The sequence below is a fragment of the Rhinopithecus roxellana genome, chromosome 12 (genome assembly GCF_007565055.1).
Source record: "Rhinopithecus roxellana isolate Shanxi Qingling chromosome 12, ASM756505v1, whole genome shotgun sequence".
NCBI classification, from domain to species: Eukaryota; Metazoa; Chordata; class Mammalia; order Primates; family Cercopithecidae; genus Rhinopithecus; species Rhinopithecus roxellana.
Window position 1 is genome coordinate 136,218,215 of NC_044560.1, and position 18,323 is coordinate 136,236,537.

At 41.2% G+C, this 18,323-nt stretch overlaps 1 protein-coding gene across 1 annotated transcript; it reads left to right on the forward strand.

The window, feature by feature from the left end:
• Positions 1 to 5,180: 5,180 nt before the first annotated feature.
• Positions 5,181 to 18,051, forward strand: ZNF226 (zinc finger protein 226). Its single transcript, XM_010372469.2, has 6 exons — positions 5,181 to 5,227; positions 5,825 to 5,875; positions 10,703 to 10,758; positions 12,780 to 12,906; positions 13,563 to 13,652; positions 15,873 to 18,051. The coding sequence occupies exons 3-6, from the start codon at positions 10,744 to 10,746 to the stop codon at positions 18,044 to 18,046; spliced, it is 2,406 nt and encodes an 801-aa protein (XP_010370771.1). The 5' UTR covers positions 5,181 to 5,227; positions 5,825 to 5,875; positions 10,703 to 10,743; the 3' UTR covers positions 18,047 to 18,051.
• Positions 18,052 to 18,323: the final 272 nt, after the last annotated feature.

The following is an 18,323-nucleotide window of genomic DNA, read 5'->3' on the forward strand; positions in this document are numbered from 1 at the left end:
TGGGCGACAGAGCAAGACTGTCTCCAAAAACAAAAACAAAAAAAAAAGATTTCTCAGGTAGGGGCTCTACCATATTTTTACCCCACACCCATTAAGCGAATACCAAAAACAGCTTGTGGAAATTTGATAATTTTATAATTATTTGATAATTTTGATAATTTTTTCAAATGTATTATTTGGGCAAGATTGACATTTACCATGCTTTTCCCTATTCCCAGTAAACATGGGTTTAAGGAAGAGTGTTTTTCAGAATTTACACTGTATATCTCTGATCTGGAAGTTATATAATTGGAATTTATGATTATGAGATTAAACTACCAAAAAGACTCAGTATCATATCAATGATGTCAATTAATTGTTTTAAATGGAAGTGTGTATTCCTCTGTAATAAGTTGACTTTTGATATTTTCATTCTTGTATTGACCTGAAGCCATTAAAATGGTGGCAGGTATCTGTAATGACAGAATAAAAAATAATATGGCCTTTGGAAGATCATAGACTATAGCCTTTGTAGCATAATGAAATCCATACATTTTTGTGAGTGACTGTGTATATACATGCCTAAGATAATGTGTAAAGGATACTTTTTTTTTTTAGCAATTTTCTCTAGCAATGAGCATTTTGTGGTATTTTTCCATTTTATAATTCCATAAATTAATTTTAATTCCTTATTGAACATCAATATTACCAAAGCAGTAAATTATGTACATTAGAATTTTGAAAAGTGCTATATAATAATCCCTTACAATTAAAGCCTCAAAATATGTTCTATATTGTTATATGGCACATAAGATCATAAGTAATGGATTCTGAAAGGCAATTATAAAAACAAAAAAATTATCTGTCCAAATACATGGATAAATGGGTGAGTGTGAACAACATTATCTTTGCAATTAATGCCTGCTACACTTTTTTTTTGTTGTTGTTTTGAGACGGAGCCTCCCTCTGTTGCCCAGGCTGGAGTGCAGTGGCGCCATCTTGGCTCACTGCCACCTGCGCCTCCTGAGTTCAAGCGATTCTCCTGCCTCAGCCTCCCCAGTAGCTGGGATTACAGGGGCATGCCACCAACTAAGTTTTTTTTGTTTGTTTTGTTTGTTTGAGATGGAGTCTCACTCTGTTGCCAGGCTGGAGTGGAGTGGTACAATCTCAGATCACTGCATCCTCTGCCTCCTAGGTTCAAGCAATTCTCCTGCCTCAGCGTCCTGAGTAGCTGGAACTACAGGCGTGCGCCACCACGCCCAGCTAATTTTTGTATTTTTAGTAGAGACAGGGTTTCACCATGTTGGCCAGGATAGTCTCAATCTCTTGACCTTGTGATCCGCCCACCTCGGCCTCCCAAAGTGCTGGGATTACCGGCGTGAACCACCGCACCCAGCCTAAGTGTTGTATTTTTAGTAGAGACGGGGTTTCACCACGTTGGCCAGGCTGGTCTTGAGCTCCTGACCTCAAGTGATCTGCCCACCTCGGCCTCTCAAAGTGCCAGGATTACAGGCATGATCCACTGCGCCCAGCCTCGCTTGCTACATCTTTTAAAGCAGTAATCCATAACACACAGAGAGAAAATCCTGGAAGTGAAAACAAAGTGGGATACATATGTTAGGGAAGTACATTTAAAAAGGTTTACTGAGGAAAAGGTGTGCATAAGGGGAGAATATACTGCAATCCACTTACTGGATGTGGAACAAGTAAGGTCAAAGGGTGGGTTTGAATGCCATTCCACATTCCTTGGACATGATGGTGATATTTTCAGTATAGTTGATTAAAGCATGGGTCCCTAACCCCTGGGCCACAGACCCTGTTGGGAACAGGGCCAGACAGCAGAAGGTGAGCAGTGAGCAAAGCTGAGTTCTGCCTTCTGTCAGATCAGTGGCATGAACCCTATTGTGAACTGTGCTTGTGAAGGATCTAGGTTGCAGCCAGGCGCAGTGGCTCATGCCTGTATTCCCAGCACTTTGGGAGGCAGAGGCGGGCAGATCACCTGAGGTCAGGAGTTGGAAACCAACCTGACCAATATAGTGAAACCCCATCTCTACTAAAAATACAAAAATTAGCCGGGCATGGTGGCAGGTGCCTGTAATCCCAGCTACTCAGGAGGCAGAGGCAGGAGAATCACTTGAACCCAGGAGACGGAGGTTGCAGTGAACCGAGGTCACGCCATTGCACTCCAGCCTGGGCAACAAGAGTGAAACTCTGTTAAAGAAAGAAAGAAAAAAAAAAAATCTAAGTTGCTTGCTCCTTGTGAGAATAAAATGATAAATGTAATGTGCTTGAAGCATCCCCAAACCATCCCCATCCCCCCCACCTCACCTTGTGGAAAAATACTGTCTTCTGCAAAGCTGGTCCCCTGTGCCAAAAAGGTTGGGAACTGCTGGATTAAAGGGCTTTACTCAATAAATTATATCTAACTGGGGAGACTTTTTTCCACTATTGATTTTCTTCAGTATACCTTCACTGGATGCTTGCTAGTCATTAAGGGCCCTGCTACCTCCATTTGCATGGTGTGCTGAGGATTGGTAATACCACCTTCACATTCTTGTAATTCACTAGGAGGACTCAAGACACCGTATGTTATCATAGTCACTATGATTTATTATAGTAAAAGATATAAAGTAAGTTGAGCAAAGGGAAAATGTGCATGGGATGAAGTCCAGAAGAAATCAGGTACAAGCTTCCAATAATCCTCTTCCTGTGGAATCATTCATGATGTACTGTTTCTTCAGCATTGAATTGTAACATGTGAAATGTCTACCCAGGAAGCTCAATGGAGACTTAGTGCCCTAGGCACTACGTTGTGTTTTGTTTGTTTTGTTCTGGAACTGGTCACATAGGCCAGCTTGGGCCAAAATTCTAGATTCCCAGAAAGAATTCAGCATAAATCACATTATACAAATAGCTGGGGCATGGTGAGCCACTCTTATCAGGGAATTCTGGAAATCCTCCTGAAATTCAAGTTCCTGGACACCAGTCAAGGGCTAACCTTGTGTCTTGTGCTGCTATAACAAAATACCACAGATTAGGTAATTTATAAACAATATAAATTTATCTGTCACAGTGCTTGAGGCTGGGAAGTCCATGGTGAATATGCTGGCAGGTTTAATGTCTGGTGAGGGCTGCTGCTTTCGGCTTCCAATATGGCATCTAGTTGCTGCATCTTCTGGAGGAGACAGATGCTATGTCCTCATATGGTGGGAGCAATGAAAGAGCAAGAAGGGATTAAGTTTTAACAAGGGAACACCATCAAACTATAGCCTGTTGCAAGCAGGCCTTTTAAGTATAACAGTCTCAGGCCTATGTTAACTCTTTTCTGAACACAGGGCTTCAGAAATCCAGTACCTATATTCTTTTCTTTTTCTTTCTTTGTATGACCAGATACTACATTAGGTGATCTTCCTTCAAGGTAATTTGTAATCAAAACTAGTAGACTAAACCAAATAATTTCTTGCCCCTCCACCCCATAACTGATGACTGTAGGTACAGTCTACATCTACTTTCCTTGTGACCTGAGTCTTCAGGTTAGTCACAAGATAGTTGTAGAAACTGGGAGCTATCTGGCTTTATTTGTTTTTGGTTGGTTGGTGTTTGTTCACAGTCAAGAGGAGAGAACTGTCTCGTTTGTAGTATTGTATAGTTCATGTCTCCTAAAATGCATGGCTACTCTAACTCCCATCCACATTCAAGATTAACTCCTTAGCTCTTACCTAGTATGCCCAGCCCTTGTGGGATAATTCAGTTTTGTCATCTGTGGGCTTGACTTTCCTATTCATCTTTGGTCCTTGGGATTTCCCTGTCTTAGCTTTGAGTTTAGCTACATTTTAACACTTTAGGGGATATTGTCACATAACATTTTTGTGTCTTTGAAAAGATCCACAATATTGTGCAATGATTACCACTATCTAATCCTAGAACTCTTTTGTCTGCTCCCAAAAGAAACCCCTTACATGAGCTGGGTGTGGTGGTGCATGCCTGGAGTCTCAGCTACTCAGGGGGCTGAGGGGGAAGGATCACTTGAGCCCAGGAATTTAAGGCTGCAGTGTGCTATGATCATGCCTGTGAATAGCCATTGTGCTTCATTCTTGGAAACATAACAAGACGCTGTCTCTAAAAAAGTACGAAAAACAAAAACAAAAACCCTACGTATTAACAGTCACTCCTCATTCCCAACTACATCTCCCTAGGCCTGGAAACAACTAATTTACTTTCTGTCTCTATGGATTTGCCTATTCTGCACATTTGATACAAATGGAATCATACCACATATGGTTTCTTGTGTCTGGCTTCTTTCATTTGGCATAATGTCAGAGTTCATCTATGTTGTAACATGAATCTATCTTGTTCATTCACATTACTAAATATTGCATTATATGGATAGACCACATTTTGTTTATCCACTCATCAGTTGATGGACATTGGGTCATATCCACTTTTTGACTATTATGACTAATGCTGCTATGAACTTTTTTAGAACAAGTTTTTGTGTGGACATGTTTCAGTTCCCTTGGGTATTTACTTAGGAGTGGAATTGCTGGCACATAAGCCCAAGATTGGGTGCCAGCAGATTCAGTGTCTGGTGAGGACCCGCTTTCTAAGTCATACATGGTCCTTCTGGCTGTGTCCTCACATAACTAAAGAGGCAAAGGAGCTCCCTCAGGCCACCTCTAAGAGAGCATTAATCCTAGTCATGAGGGCATTGCCCTTTTGATCTGATCACTTCCCATAGGTTCCACCTCCTAATACCATCATCTTGGGGGTTAGGATTTCAACATGAATTTGGTGGGGGCCATAAAACACTCAGACCATAATAATACCTAAAGAGAAGTGAGGGATTCTGGGAAATGAAAACCAGGAGCTCAAGGTAGTTGAGTACTACCACATCAGAAGGTACTTCCACATCAGGTACTTTCACATCAGAAGGCTTGGACATTCCGGAAGTGTAGTCCAGGAGGGCGGTACTGTTCTGTTTTTCCCCTAACTCTAGCATTCTGTGATATGTAGTCCGGAGCTCCGCGTAATCGCACATACCTTAGCTACAGTAAGACTGTAAACATTTCCCCTGGAATCCTGGGAACTACAGTCCAATCGTTCCAGGTAGTTGTAGGCACTTCCGGCTCGAGGAAGGCAGTGCTGTGGAATTCTGGGAAGTGTAGTCCCTGTGCTTTTGATAATTGCAAGCACTTCCGCCCGGGAAGACGACGTAGCAGCCATCTTTTCCCTGGCTCTGGTGGTTCAGGTCAGCTTCTCAGGAACCTTTCAAACTTCCCCGAAATGCGCTTGTGTCAACGACTAGCGGTCTTTTGTTTGGAGATAAAAAGGAGTAGCGGCAAAGAGCGGAGGTTTGGGGGGCTAGGATGCTCTTTTGCGTTCCCTCGACGGAGCTTGTTTGCATTGGGAGCGTACTGGCTTCGTGCGGTGATGCTTCGTCGGGTTTGAAGGTCTTTCGGGCTGTTGGCTCCCTCATTGTGACTCCCCCACCTGATGAGCCAGCCCTACCACTTCATACAGTATCACACTGAGCTAGTTAATCCCCGTGCCTTCGTTTGTTGTTCTGAAGGAAAATAAAAGCCATACCTTCCTAATGTTTTGAGAGAAAACGAGGTAGTACAAAAAGTTTAAAGCTGCCTGGCACGTGAATTACCAATACTACTAAAATTTCCCTAGAAACTCCCATTTTGTAGCGAACTCCTCTGAGCCCATGAAGCTAGATTGTTCCTGACCTCTTTTTAGGAAGGAGAGGGTTGCTTCTGACTGGTACTGGGAGATGCCACTGTGATGTATCGGGGATGGAGACACAATCCTAGTTATTTCACAGCCCCTTTTTCTTCCCCAGCTCTGACTTCTCAAAAAGCACTGCACAGAGGAGGAGGCAGCAGAACCCCATGTGAGTAAGACTTGTTACTATTCTTGTTTTATTCACGTAAATCAGAGAATGTGTGGGTCATGTATTTGGGCATGAGAAGTGATTATAATTTAGCGTTAGTTGCTAAGTTCCATTCTAAGGGGTTATACAAATGAACACCTTTCCACTATACAGTGGCTCTTTGAAGTGATACTCTTTTTCCGAGGAGACTGGGACATAAGAACGTAACTTATTTGGTAATAGCCACCCAGCTAGTAGGAGGCAGAGCTAGCATTGAAACCGAGACAGTCTGAGTCTAGACCTGAGTTTTCTTTGGTATGTTCTCCATCAGCCATAGGCAACTGGCCAGTATCATGTGAAAATAGGTTGGGACTTCACTCAAGGTTTGGGCTATTCTGTTAGTTTTAAAAAATAGTGGCTGGGGCCGGGCGCGGTGGCTCAAGCCTGTAATCCCAGCACTTTGGGAGGCCGAGACGGGCGGATCACGAGGTCAGGAGATCGAGACCATCCTGGCTAACATGGTGAAACCCCGTCTCTACTAAAAAATACAAAAAAATTAGCCGGGCGAGGTGGTGGGCGTCTGTAGTCCCAGCTACTGGGGAGGCTGAGGCAGGAGAATGGCGTGAACCCGGGAGGCGGAGCTTGCAGTGAGCTGAGATCTGGCCACAGCACTCCAGCCTGGGCGGCAGAGCGAGACTCCGTCTCAAAAAAACAAAAACAAAAACAAAACAAAACAAAAAAAAATAGTGGCTGGGCACGCTGGCTCATACCTGTAATTCCAGCACTTTGGGAGGCTGAGGCGGGCAGACCACTTGAGGCCAGGAGTTTGAGACCATTTTGGCCAGCATGGCGAAACCCCATTTCTACTAAAAATAAAAAATTAGCCAGGCGCGGTGGCAAACACCTGTAATCCCAGTAGCTTGGGAGGCTGGGACAGGCGAATCGCTTCAACCCGGGAGGCGAGGTTGCAGTGAGCTGAGATCACACTGCTGCACTCCAGCCTGGGCAACTGAGCAAGACTGTCTCAAAAAAAGAAGAGTTTTTAAAAATAGTTTTCTCGGCCGGGCATGGTGGTTCACACCTGTAATCCCAGCACTTTGGGAGGCCGAGGCGGGCGGCTCATGAGATCAGGAGATCGAGACCATCCTGGCTAACACAGTGAAACCCTGTCTCTACCAAAAATAAAAAAAAATAAAAAAATTAACCAGGCGTGGTGGTGGGCGCCTGTAGTCCCAGCTACTCAGGAGGCTGAGGCAGAAGAATGGCGTGAACCCTGGAGGCGGAGCTAGAAGTGAGCTGAGATGGCGCCACTGCACTCCAGCGTGGGCGACAGAGCAAGACTCCATCTCAAAAAAAAAAAAAAAGTTTTCTCAATTATTAGTTTCATTTGTTTCAAATAATAGAGGTAACACATAATCATGCAAATACAGAAATATATTTTAAAAATGTAAATTCACCATGACCTTAGGGTATAAAGATAACAACTATAGTTTTAGTGCCTTTCTGTCAAGTTTTTCTTGTAGGTATTTCTGTTTATTAGGGGTTTTTTTGGGGGGCGGGACTGAGTACAATGCAACACTACTCAAACTGTGGTCCACAAAGCAGCAACATTGGCATCACCCATTCTTGAGCCCTACCCAAGACCTTCTGATTTAGCATTTTTGCAGATAGGACCCAGAAATCTGCATTTCAACAAGATCCCAGGGCGATTAAGGTGCAAGTTAAAGTTTGAGAAGCTCAGGAAAAGGTCTTATCTGGAAACTCAGGACTAGAAAACTGACCCTGCCAGATGTCACAGATAAAACTGACCCTGCCAGATGAGCTGGCCATACGAGAACCCTACTCAGTCCAGTGATTTTTCTTTCCCACTAAATATTAACTGTCAAGTTTCTTTGCAAAAACCATGACATGAGTAGAAGGCAGCTGGCAAGTCTAGAGTCACAATGGAGGGACTTAGTGTCCTAAAGATCTATTTCTCCCAGGCTTTGGGGAGTAGATTCCTTGCCGTCTTTCGTTCTGGAGGCCTTCTGTCTGAGGTGGGAAGATCAGCTACCTAGTTATTGTTAATTTAACATTTGATATTATTGCCATAGTTGTCATCATCATCACATCATCGTTATTATTGTGATTAATGACTGTTTTCTAATTTAACTTTTTTTTTTCTTTTTTTGGAGACAGAGTTTCACATTTGTTGCCCAGGCTGGAGTGCAATGGCGTGATCTTGGCTCACTGCAACCTCCGCCTCCCAGGTTCAGGTGATTCTCCTGCCTCAGCCTCCTGAACAGCTGGGATTACAGGCGTCCGCCACTATGCCCAGCTAATGTTTTTGTATTTTTAGTAGCGATGAGGTTTCTCCGTGTTGGCGAGGCTGGTCTCGAACTCCTGACCTCAGGTGATCCACCCACCTCGGCCTCCCAAAGTATTGGGATTATGGGCATGAGCCACCATGCCCAGCCAACTTTTTTTTTTTTTTTTAATATAATTTCAAACTTACAGAAAAGCTGCAAAAATAATAGTATAAGGAAATCTCATATGCTTTTCACCCAGATTCATCAGTTGTTTATGTTTTGCCTGTTTGCTCTGTTAATGACCATCGTCAGCCAGATATTACCAGGAACATACCTGTAACCGAAGACAGTTAAGTTTGTTTTAGCTTGCTGCATCCAAGGAGCCCACACATGCATGGGGTGTCTTGGTAGGAGACAATTAGGAGGGGCCTGGTTATAGGATTTTGGTTTATGTTAGCTGAGTTGGGGAGAGTTTTAGGCTATGGGTTTGTTCTGGATTGGATGCTGTCAAGAAGCAGCAGCAATTTGATCAGACTGTTTTAATTTTTATGTAGGAGGTGGGGAAATAACGAGACTGGAGTTGTTACTAATAACAAAGTGGTCATGTTAGATGGAAGAGGCAATTATTTGGCTATTTTTGTCATTGTAGAATGTATTTCTCTCTGTGTTATAAGCTGTCTTGTTTTTTTCTTTTTCACCATGATCACTGAGTAGACCTGTCTCGTTCTTGTTGACAAATTGAAAACACCAGGTTCTGGCTGTTGCTGCTGTTAGTTGTCAAAGCAGTTTTTTTGTTTTTGTTGTCTTTTTGCTTTCACAACTTTGTCATACTTACATTTTGTTTTTGTCTTTTTGCTGAAGCATTGGAGAGCAAGGTAGAGATAGTGATCAAAATGAAATTAGTTACATTGCTAACTTACTGTTACCTAATCCACAGTTTGTATTTAAATTTATTCCGTTTTCCCATTAAAGACTTTGAAAGTCATTTCTTCCCCCAGGTGAGTTTCCCATCTATTTGTATGCGTTGCACTGTTTTTGTTTCATTAGTCACCTTTGGTCTAGAATGATTCCTCAGACTTTCTTTTTTGCTCTTGATATCTTTGTATTGAGAAATTATTTTGTAAAATGCTCTTTTTTTTTTGTTTCCTTAATATTTATTCATGATTAAATTCAAGCTATGCATTGTCAGCAGAGATGCCATCAAAGTAGGCATCCTTCTCAGTGCATCATAGGAGAAGTCAAATGTTGGTTTGTGGGTTTGTCCCACTAGTGGTCTCAACTTTGTTTTTTTGGATAAAATGTCTGCCAGGTTACCTTTTTCCTTTTGCACTTAATACTTTGAGACTATGTAGCCGTCTTATTCCTCACCAAACTTTCACCAGTTTTTAGCATCTATTGATGATGTTTTACTTATCTTTCATTCTACCTTTATTAGTTTATCTGTTTTACTATAGGAGCTTTCTCTTGTCACCTATTTATTTATTACACATTCTTTTATTTGTAACAATATAGAGTAATGTTCCTCCTATTTCTTTTTTTTTGAGACAGAGTCTCAGTCACCCAGGCTGGAGTGCAGTGGGACAATCTCAGCTCTCTGCAACCTCTGCCTCCTGGGTTCCAGCAATTCTCATGCCTCAGCTTCCCAAGTAGCTGGGATTACAGGCGCCTGCCACCATGTCCAGCTACTTTTTGTCTTTTTAGTAAAGACAGGGTTTCATCATGTTGGCCAGGCTTGTCTTCAACTCCTGACTGTAAGTGATCTGTTTGTCTCGGTTTCCCAAAGTGCTAGTAGGATTACAGGCGTGAACCACTGTGTCTGGCTAGGTTCCTGCCTTTTTAATTTAAGTTAGGTGTGGATTGTCAAACTGTGTTTTTTAATTGCAGTATCTTAGGTTTTATTAGTTCAGTGTTAGCAAATTATTGGAAAGACAGAATATGTTTTTCAGAAGTTGTAAGACACTTTCACGTGACATAGCAACAACCTGTGTACTCCAGCTATCTTATAATATTCTATTGGTGGAAATTATATTTTTAAGGATAATTTCGAACCATAGACTATCTTCTACTTATTGCAATTGCAAAGAAATAAGGTACCTGACTGTGTTGTAAGAGCTTTCTACCTTCCAGCAATCCGATGAGGTTGGTACTGTTGTTATTTACCTCTTGTAGATGACAGAAGTAAGGCAAAGAGATGTTAGTAATTTCCCCAAGGTGATACTTCTAGTGAGTGCCCTGTCGGGATTATAACCCTTGCATATCAATTCCAGAGCCTCCTGTGCTTATATTGTCTCAATTTATACCATACTCAGAATAAGAATTACTAGGGTGGAATGACAGGCACGTGGGCAGTGAAGCCGCTGTGTGGTTAGCCTGGTTCTGAACTACTACTGAAAGGGGTAGATGGATATCTAGGATCCAAGTCATAATCTGCTTAAAAGCCACATAAAGCTGCAGCTACCCCAAGAAGCACACACCTTTGCTAATTCCTAAAGAGCAGCCACGTGGATTAGCAACATACTTGTCCAGTTTTCATTTACTTCTCTCTTCTTTCCTCGTTCAGCTTCTTAGGACTCTGCACTTCCCCAGAAGGAAGAATTAAAAATGAATATGTTCCAGGTGAGTAGAGCTTGCCTTTCCCACCTGTTAAAAATACCATTTTAGTACTTAGAGATGGGACCAGGTTTTTCTTTTTCAAGTAAGAGTCAAGGCATTTGAGGACCTGTTGAGTGTGCTAGGTGCTTATTTTGTCCCGTTTAAGTTTAGCTGGTTTTGGTTTTAGTTTTATTTCATCATTTTTATTTTACAAATAAAAGTAGAAAAAAATAGAATGATGGGCGGGCGCAGTGGCTCACACTTGTAATCCCAGCACTTTGGGAGGCTGAGGCAGGGGGTGGGATCATTTGAGGTCAGGAGTTTGAGACCAGGCTGGCCAACATGGTGAAACCCCGTCTTTACTGAAAATACAAAAATTAGCCAGGTGTGGTGGCACACACTTGTAATCCCAGCTACTCAGTTGACTGAGGCAGGACAATCACTTAAATTTGGAAGGCAGAGGTTGCAGTGAGCTGAGATTGTGCCACTGTACTCCAGCCTGGCCAGTAGAGCGAGACGCCATCTCAAAAAAAAAAAAGAAAAAGGAAAAATTAATAGAAATGACAAATACTTTATTTCTGCAATCTCTTCATTGTATGTACTCGTAATTATATATTTGCATTCAAAACATAGATATAATTTTATATTTCTTAAATTTAATATATGATTCATTTTTGTTATATTTCTATCAAATTTATGTATCCAGTTTTTAAACTATTCTCTCTATATAGACATTTAGTTAGTGTAGAATTTTTACTGTTTTAGGAACTACAGTGTTAGTTTTCTTGCATTTAACTTTTTCTGAAAAAATCAATTTTGAAAAATACTGCCTTTTAAAGTCTGTAACATTAGGTATTCAGAATTGAAAGGGTATGTTTTGTGTGTGGTACTGCAGATGTTTTTTGATAGAATATTCAAATATGGCACAGTGCGTCAAGATTTAACAACTGCTTCACACAGAAAAAATATTAGACTTTTTTTACTCCAAGAGCTAGATTCTGAATTCCCCATGCCTCAGCCATACCCTGTGTGTTTACTAGTCTTTCTCCCTTTGAATATTTTTTTTTTTTTTTTTTTTTTGAGACGGAGTCTCGCTCTGTCGCCCAGGCTGGAGTGCAGTGGCCGGATCTCAGCTCACTGCAAGCTCCGCCTCCTGGGTTTACGCCATTCTCCTGCCTCAGCCTCCCGAGTAGCTGGGACTACAGGCACCAGCCACCTCGCCCGGCTAGCTTTTTGTATTTTTTAGTAGAGACGGGGTTTCACCGTGTTAGCCAGGATGGTCTCGATCTCCTGACCTCGTGATCCGCCCGTCTCGGCCTCCCAAAGTGCTGGGATTACAGGCTTGAGCCACTGCGCCCGGCCGAATATTTTTTTAGTCAAAGTAATATGTGACCTTAATTTAAAATGCCTAGTGGTAGGAAAGGATTTGCCAAGCACTTACACTGTGCCCCTATATTGATACCTCACAGCAACTATGAGGAGGTTCTTTGTTTTGCCTTCATTTTATGCATAAATAGAAAAGGGATTGTGAAAAATGAGGAACTTGCCCAAGTTCACATGGAAAACTAAAGATCCGGGATCAGTGTATTATATTCAAGTGAAAGACCAAGACAGGAGGACAGAGAGAAAGAGTCTTTCATTCAGAAACCTGACATGCCCTTTAGGTTTATTTCCACATGTAACACTGCTCCCTTGGTTCGCACCTCAGTAGGAAGACAGGTGCTATCAAACACTGTTGGGACTAAATTGGTAAACCTTTCTGGGGAAATTGGCAATGTTTTAGGTTCAGTAGGTAACAATTCTAGGAAATTCCCTCATAAGAGTACTCACTGAGAGCATCCAGTAAATACACAAAGCTTTCTTTTTCATAGCAGCACTTTTGGTAAGTCAGTGTATGGCATTGGCAAGACAGGAGAAGGGCTGGGAAATCTACAAACGGCTCGGCATCCAGAACAACTTTGCAACTGTTCTCTTCACCTTCTCAGTGTTACCCATCTTCCAGTGGACATTGGTTGTAAGATTGAGGTCATGTGTTTTTGTCGTAGGAAGCAGTGACCTTCAATGACGTGGCTGTGGCCTTCACGGAGGAGGAGTTGGGGCTGCTGGGCCCTGCCCAGAGGAAGCTGTACCGAGATGTGATGGTGGAGAATTTTAGGAACCTGCTGTCAGTGGGTGAGGACAGCCTCCCTCTGGAGTATCTTTGTGACCTTGGAGTTTTAAGGCTTTGTGGCCCTTGAAATGGTTCCCTGAGTGTGGAAACCTGACTTTCCTAATTTTTATGGGATGCAGAGACACCGGATGTTTCTGATCTTTCTGAACAGAATATTTTAGGTCTTTTTCATTTGTTTTTCTATAGTTTTATAGAAGAACTATAAATGAACAGAATACTGCTATGCTTTGTCTATTCTTTTTCATATTTTGTACCTGCCCCATTATTGAATTATAAAACCAATTTATTGAATACTGCCAGCAGATTTCAATGAAATAAAATAGGGTAGAAAATACTAGAACTCCTTAGGAAGAATGGCACACACTGCAGCAAAAACTCTGGCCAATTTCTTGACTGATGTGAGAACCAGTGGGAGGAGATTTAATGAAAACAGACAATAGTTAAAAATAGATTATTCAAACTTGGTTTTCATAATATGTATCTATGCATGTGTGTCTGGGTCGTGAAATAAATGGTGTTTCTTTACTGAGTCACAATTTAAATAAAAGTTTGAAAAACACTACTTTCAGTGTCTTGAATATGCAGTTGCAACTCAGATTTCCAGTGTATTTTAACTCTAATATGTTCATTTTCAACTTGTGATTTGGCATTTTCACAGGGCATCAACCCTTCAAACAAGATGTATCACCTATAGAAAGAAATGAGCAGCTTTGGATGACGACAGCAACCCAAAGACAGAGAAATTTAGGTAAAAACCAAACAGTTGTGAGTTCTTATAGTTAACTGTCCGTCTGCTTTGCTTTTCGTCAGCCTTGTTGCCGTCACCTGGTCCAAATTGCCAAATCTCTTTCCTGGATTATTGCAACACCTTTCATACCGCTTGCCCTACTCCTACCCCTCTCCTCTTACAGTCTGTTCTCTAAGTGGCAGCCACAGTGAGTTTTTGTTACCTTGTGTCAGACTATGTTGCTGTTCTGCTCAAAATTATCTGTAACTTATTTTACATAGAGTAAAATCCACTTAATGTGACTGACAGAGTCCTACATGGTGTGCTCTTCATCCCCCACTACCTCTCTAAATATATCTTCTATACTCTCTCTCTTTCTGTGAATTCCAGCCACATTGTCCTCCCTCTTGCTTTTCAGACCTATCAAGGATGCTTCTGCATCACAGCCCTGTGTGTGTTCTTCTCTCTGCCTGAAATAATCTTTCACCTATAAGCCTTCTGATCTTTTCTTCATTCAGTTCTTTGCTCAGTTTTAGTATTATAAGAAAGGCCTCCTCTGACCACCCTATTAAAAACACAGTCTTTTCCATTACTCTCTGTGCACTGCCTTATATTGTGTGTAAGCACTGATCATCACCTCATATATGCTTTTGTTTAGTGACTTAACACCTGTGTCTCCTCACTGGCGTGTAATCTCCAGGAGTGGAGGAATTTTATCTATTTGTTGCTGTCTCTTCAGTACTTAGAATAGTCCTGGTACATGGCAGAGACACTATAAATATTAGTTGAATAAATAAATGAGTTAATGGAAATCTGTCTTCCATGGAGCTAATAGGTGGTGAACAAATCAGCATAAATAAGGGATATTGCAAAATAGTTTTTGTCTTCCAATGAATGCCTAACCTAATTTAATTTCTCTTTGTGTATGAGTGTCTGTGTTTGTATATTTGCATGTGTTTGCCTGTCTGTACAAGTTGGCCCGTATCTTAGGGAACTTAGTGTCATAGTTGTAACCAAACTGAATAACGTGCTTTCCTTACGACTTTCTTTGAGTATTTGTAGCAGAGCATATTCATCGGGGAGGGAATATTTTAAAATAAGGACTTTTATTTCTATTTCTTAGGTATTCCCCCATAGAAGGGAATAAAATTCGATTTCCTTATCCATTGTATCAGGAAAGAAAAAGTAAAACTAAAAGTCAGGACATGAGCATTAGCCTTTTCCTTTAAAAGTTTGCACAGTTGGCATCCCATTTGCTTCTTCCAAAGTCCACACTCATAAAAAGAAATGGATCTTACATTGTTGCCTCTCAAACATTTATATTGTGTAGGCTTATATGTATGTCTTTAGAAGGCCTTTTATGTAATGACACCATTAGTGCTTGTGATTATTCTGATATACTTTATCTGTTTTTTTTCCTAAATATCACAAGCTATTAAATTTATTTCACGATTCACTAATAGACCACTTTGTCAATTTGGAAAACATTCTTGTTAAAGACAAATATATCTACATCCAGAAACTTTCCATACCTAGCTTTCAAAGAAACAGCATTCTTTCCTAGCCTTCCAATTTTGACTCAGTGCAAAAGCCTTAGAAGGATCCAGTGCATAGGTCTTCATGCTTTGCTTTCACCCCAAGTGATTATTACCTTTGATTTTTCTCTTCAGCAATAACTCACTTGGTGTACCCCTACCTCAGGTACAGCTTTTCAACTTTGCAGCAAAACTGTACTTTCCAGTTCTTTTTCTGTCTCAGATACCTTACTTGTAAAAGCTCTTTTGCTCTATGACCTGGCTCAAACTTAAACTTGGATTTGAAGTTTAGAAGAAATGTCAGAAGTCAAACAAGGATTCATACATGCATACATTCCTTGAGTGTCTATTAATAACTGCCACGCAGCAACTTCTGGGCTGTGGTTGTAAACCCGTGAGCACTACAAAATGTTTTTCTTTATTGATACCATATTATGGTAGGAAAGACATGGGATTAAAAATTTAGATAGTATGTCAGTAGTTGTGTTTTTAAATGGATTTCATTAGTGCTTAGCAATTGGGAGCTTGGTGGACCATCTCTTGGTTTCTGTCAGTATGTAAACCAGAAACTTCAAATGTGTCGAAAAAGATGAGCAGAACTATCCTGAGGCTCTTTAAAGTCTTTTAATCTGTCCTTAGTGTGAAATCTTAAATCTTTGAACAAAAAAATTCACTGTCTATCTCTCTGAATTCGTTGTCCTTACAGGAGAGAAAAATCAAAGTAAGTTAGTAACTATTCAAGACAGAGAATCAGAAGAGCTTTCTTGCTGGCAAATCTGGCAACAAATTGCAAATGACTTAACCAGGTGTCAAGACTCCATGATCAGTAATTCTCAATTTCACAAACAAGGTGATTTCCCTTGCCAGGTAGGGGCAGAACTGTCTATTCAAATTTCCGAAGATGAGAACTATACAGTAAATAAAGCAGATGGTCCCAGTGATACTGGAAATCCAGAGTTTCCTATCTTGAGAACCCAGGATTCTTGGAGGAAGACATTCCTGACTGAATCACAGAGATTGAACAGAGATCAGCAAATTTCCATAAAAAATAAATTATATCAATGTAAGAAGGGTGTTGATCCCATCAGTTGGATTTCACATCATGATGATCATAGAGTACACAGAAGTGACAAGTCTTATAGACCCAATGATTATGAAAAAGACAATATGAAGATTTCAACATTTGATCAGAATAGCATAATTCACACAGGACAGAAATCTTACCAGTGTAATGAGTGTAAAAAACCCTTCAGTGATCTCTCCAGCTTTGGTCTTCATCAGCAGTTACAATCAGGAGAGAAGTCTCTTACCTGTGTTGAACGTGGAAAAGGCTTCTGTTACAGCCCAGTTCTTCCTGTTCATCAGAAAGTACATGTGGGAGAAAAACTTAAGTATGATGACTGTCGTAAGGAGTTCAGTCAGGGCACTCATCTACAGACCCATCAGAAAGTCCACGTGATAGAGAAACCATACAAATGTAAGCAATGTGGGAAAGGTTTCAGTCGTAGATCAGCCCTTAATGTTCATTGTAAGGTCCACACGGGAGAGAAACCTTATAATTGTGAGGAGTGTGGGAGGGCCTTCAGTCAGGCCTCTCATCTTCAGGACCATCAGAGACTCCACACTGGGGAGAAGCCATTCAAATGTGATGCATGTGGTAAGAGTTTCAGTCGGAATTCACATCTTCAATCCCATCAAAGAGTTCATACAGGAGAGAAACCATACAAATGTGAGGAGTGTGGTAAGGGCTTCATTTGTAGCTCAAATCTTTACATTCATCAGAGAGTCCACACAGGAGAAAAACCCTATAAATGTGAGGAATGTGGCAAAGGCTTTAGTCGGCCTTCAAGTCTTCAGGCCCATCAGGGAGTCCACACTGGAGAGAAGTCATACATATGTACTGTATGTGGGAAAGGCTTTACTCTGAGTTCAAATCTTCAAGCCCATCAGAGAGTCCACACTGGAGAGAAGCCATACAAATGCGGTGAGTGTGGGAAGAGCTTCAGGAGGAACTCCCATTATCAAGTTCATCTAGTGGTCCACACAGGAGAGAAACCCTACAAATGTGAGATATGTGGGAAGGGCTTCAGTCAAAGTTCATATCTTCAAATCCATCAGAAGGCCCACAGTGTAGAGAAACCTTTTAAGTGTGAGGAGTGTGGGCAGGGTTTCAATCAGAGCTCACGACTTCAGATTCACCAGCTGATCCATAAGGGTGAGAAACCATACAAATGTGAAGAGTGTGGAAAGGGATTTAGTCGTAGAGCAGATCTTAAAATTCACTGTAGGATCCACACAGGAGAGAAACCATATAATTGTGAGGAGTGTGGGAAGGTCTTCAGGCAGGCCTCAAATCTTTTGGCCCATCAGAGAGTTCACAGTGGAGAAAAACCATTCAAATGTGAAGAGTGTGGGAAGAGTTTTGGTCGGAGTGCACATCTTCAAGCCCATCAAAAAGTCCACACTGGAGAAAAGCCATACAAATGTGATGAGTGTGGGAAGGGCTTCAAGTGGAGCTTGAATCTTGACATGCATCAGAGGGTGCACACTGGAGAAAAACCATATAAATGTGGGGAGTGTGGTAAGTACTTCAGTCAGGCGTCAAGTCTTCAACTTCATCAGAGTGTCCACACAGGAGAGAAACCATACAAATGTGATATGTGTGGTAAAGTCTTCAGTCGGTCTTCACAACTACAATCTCATCAGAGAGTTCACACTGGGGAAAAACCTTATAAATGTGAGATATGTGGTAAGAGCTTCAGTTGGCGATCGAATCTTACAATTCATCACAGAATCCATGTTGGCGATAAATCCTATAAAAATAATGGGGGTGGTAAGAACATTAGAGAATCCACACAGGAGAAAAAATCCATAAAATGATTCTTGCGAAGACTCGTGTCATTTGAATTCTTCCAATTATCAAGTCTCAAAAAATTACTAAAGTCAGTGTTTCAGCCATAGCTTCTCTTGTCCCAGTGGTCCAAAGACAACAAAACAGTCTTTATGATTAGCATAGCAAGGGCTTTAGTCAGAACCTTGACCTTTATAAAATGTTATTTAGAAGAGGGGTGTTAGAGTAAGATTTTTCTCAGGCCTTTTACAACATGGTGGACATGCCAAAATTAAGTGTCCACTAGAATGTTAACTCCATAAAGGC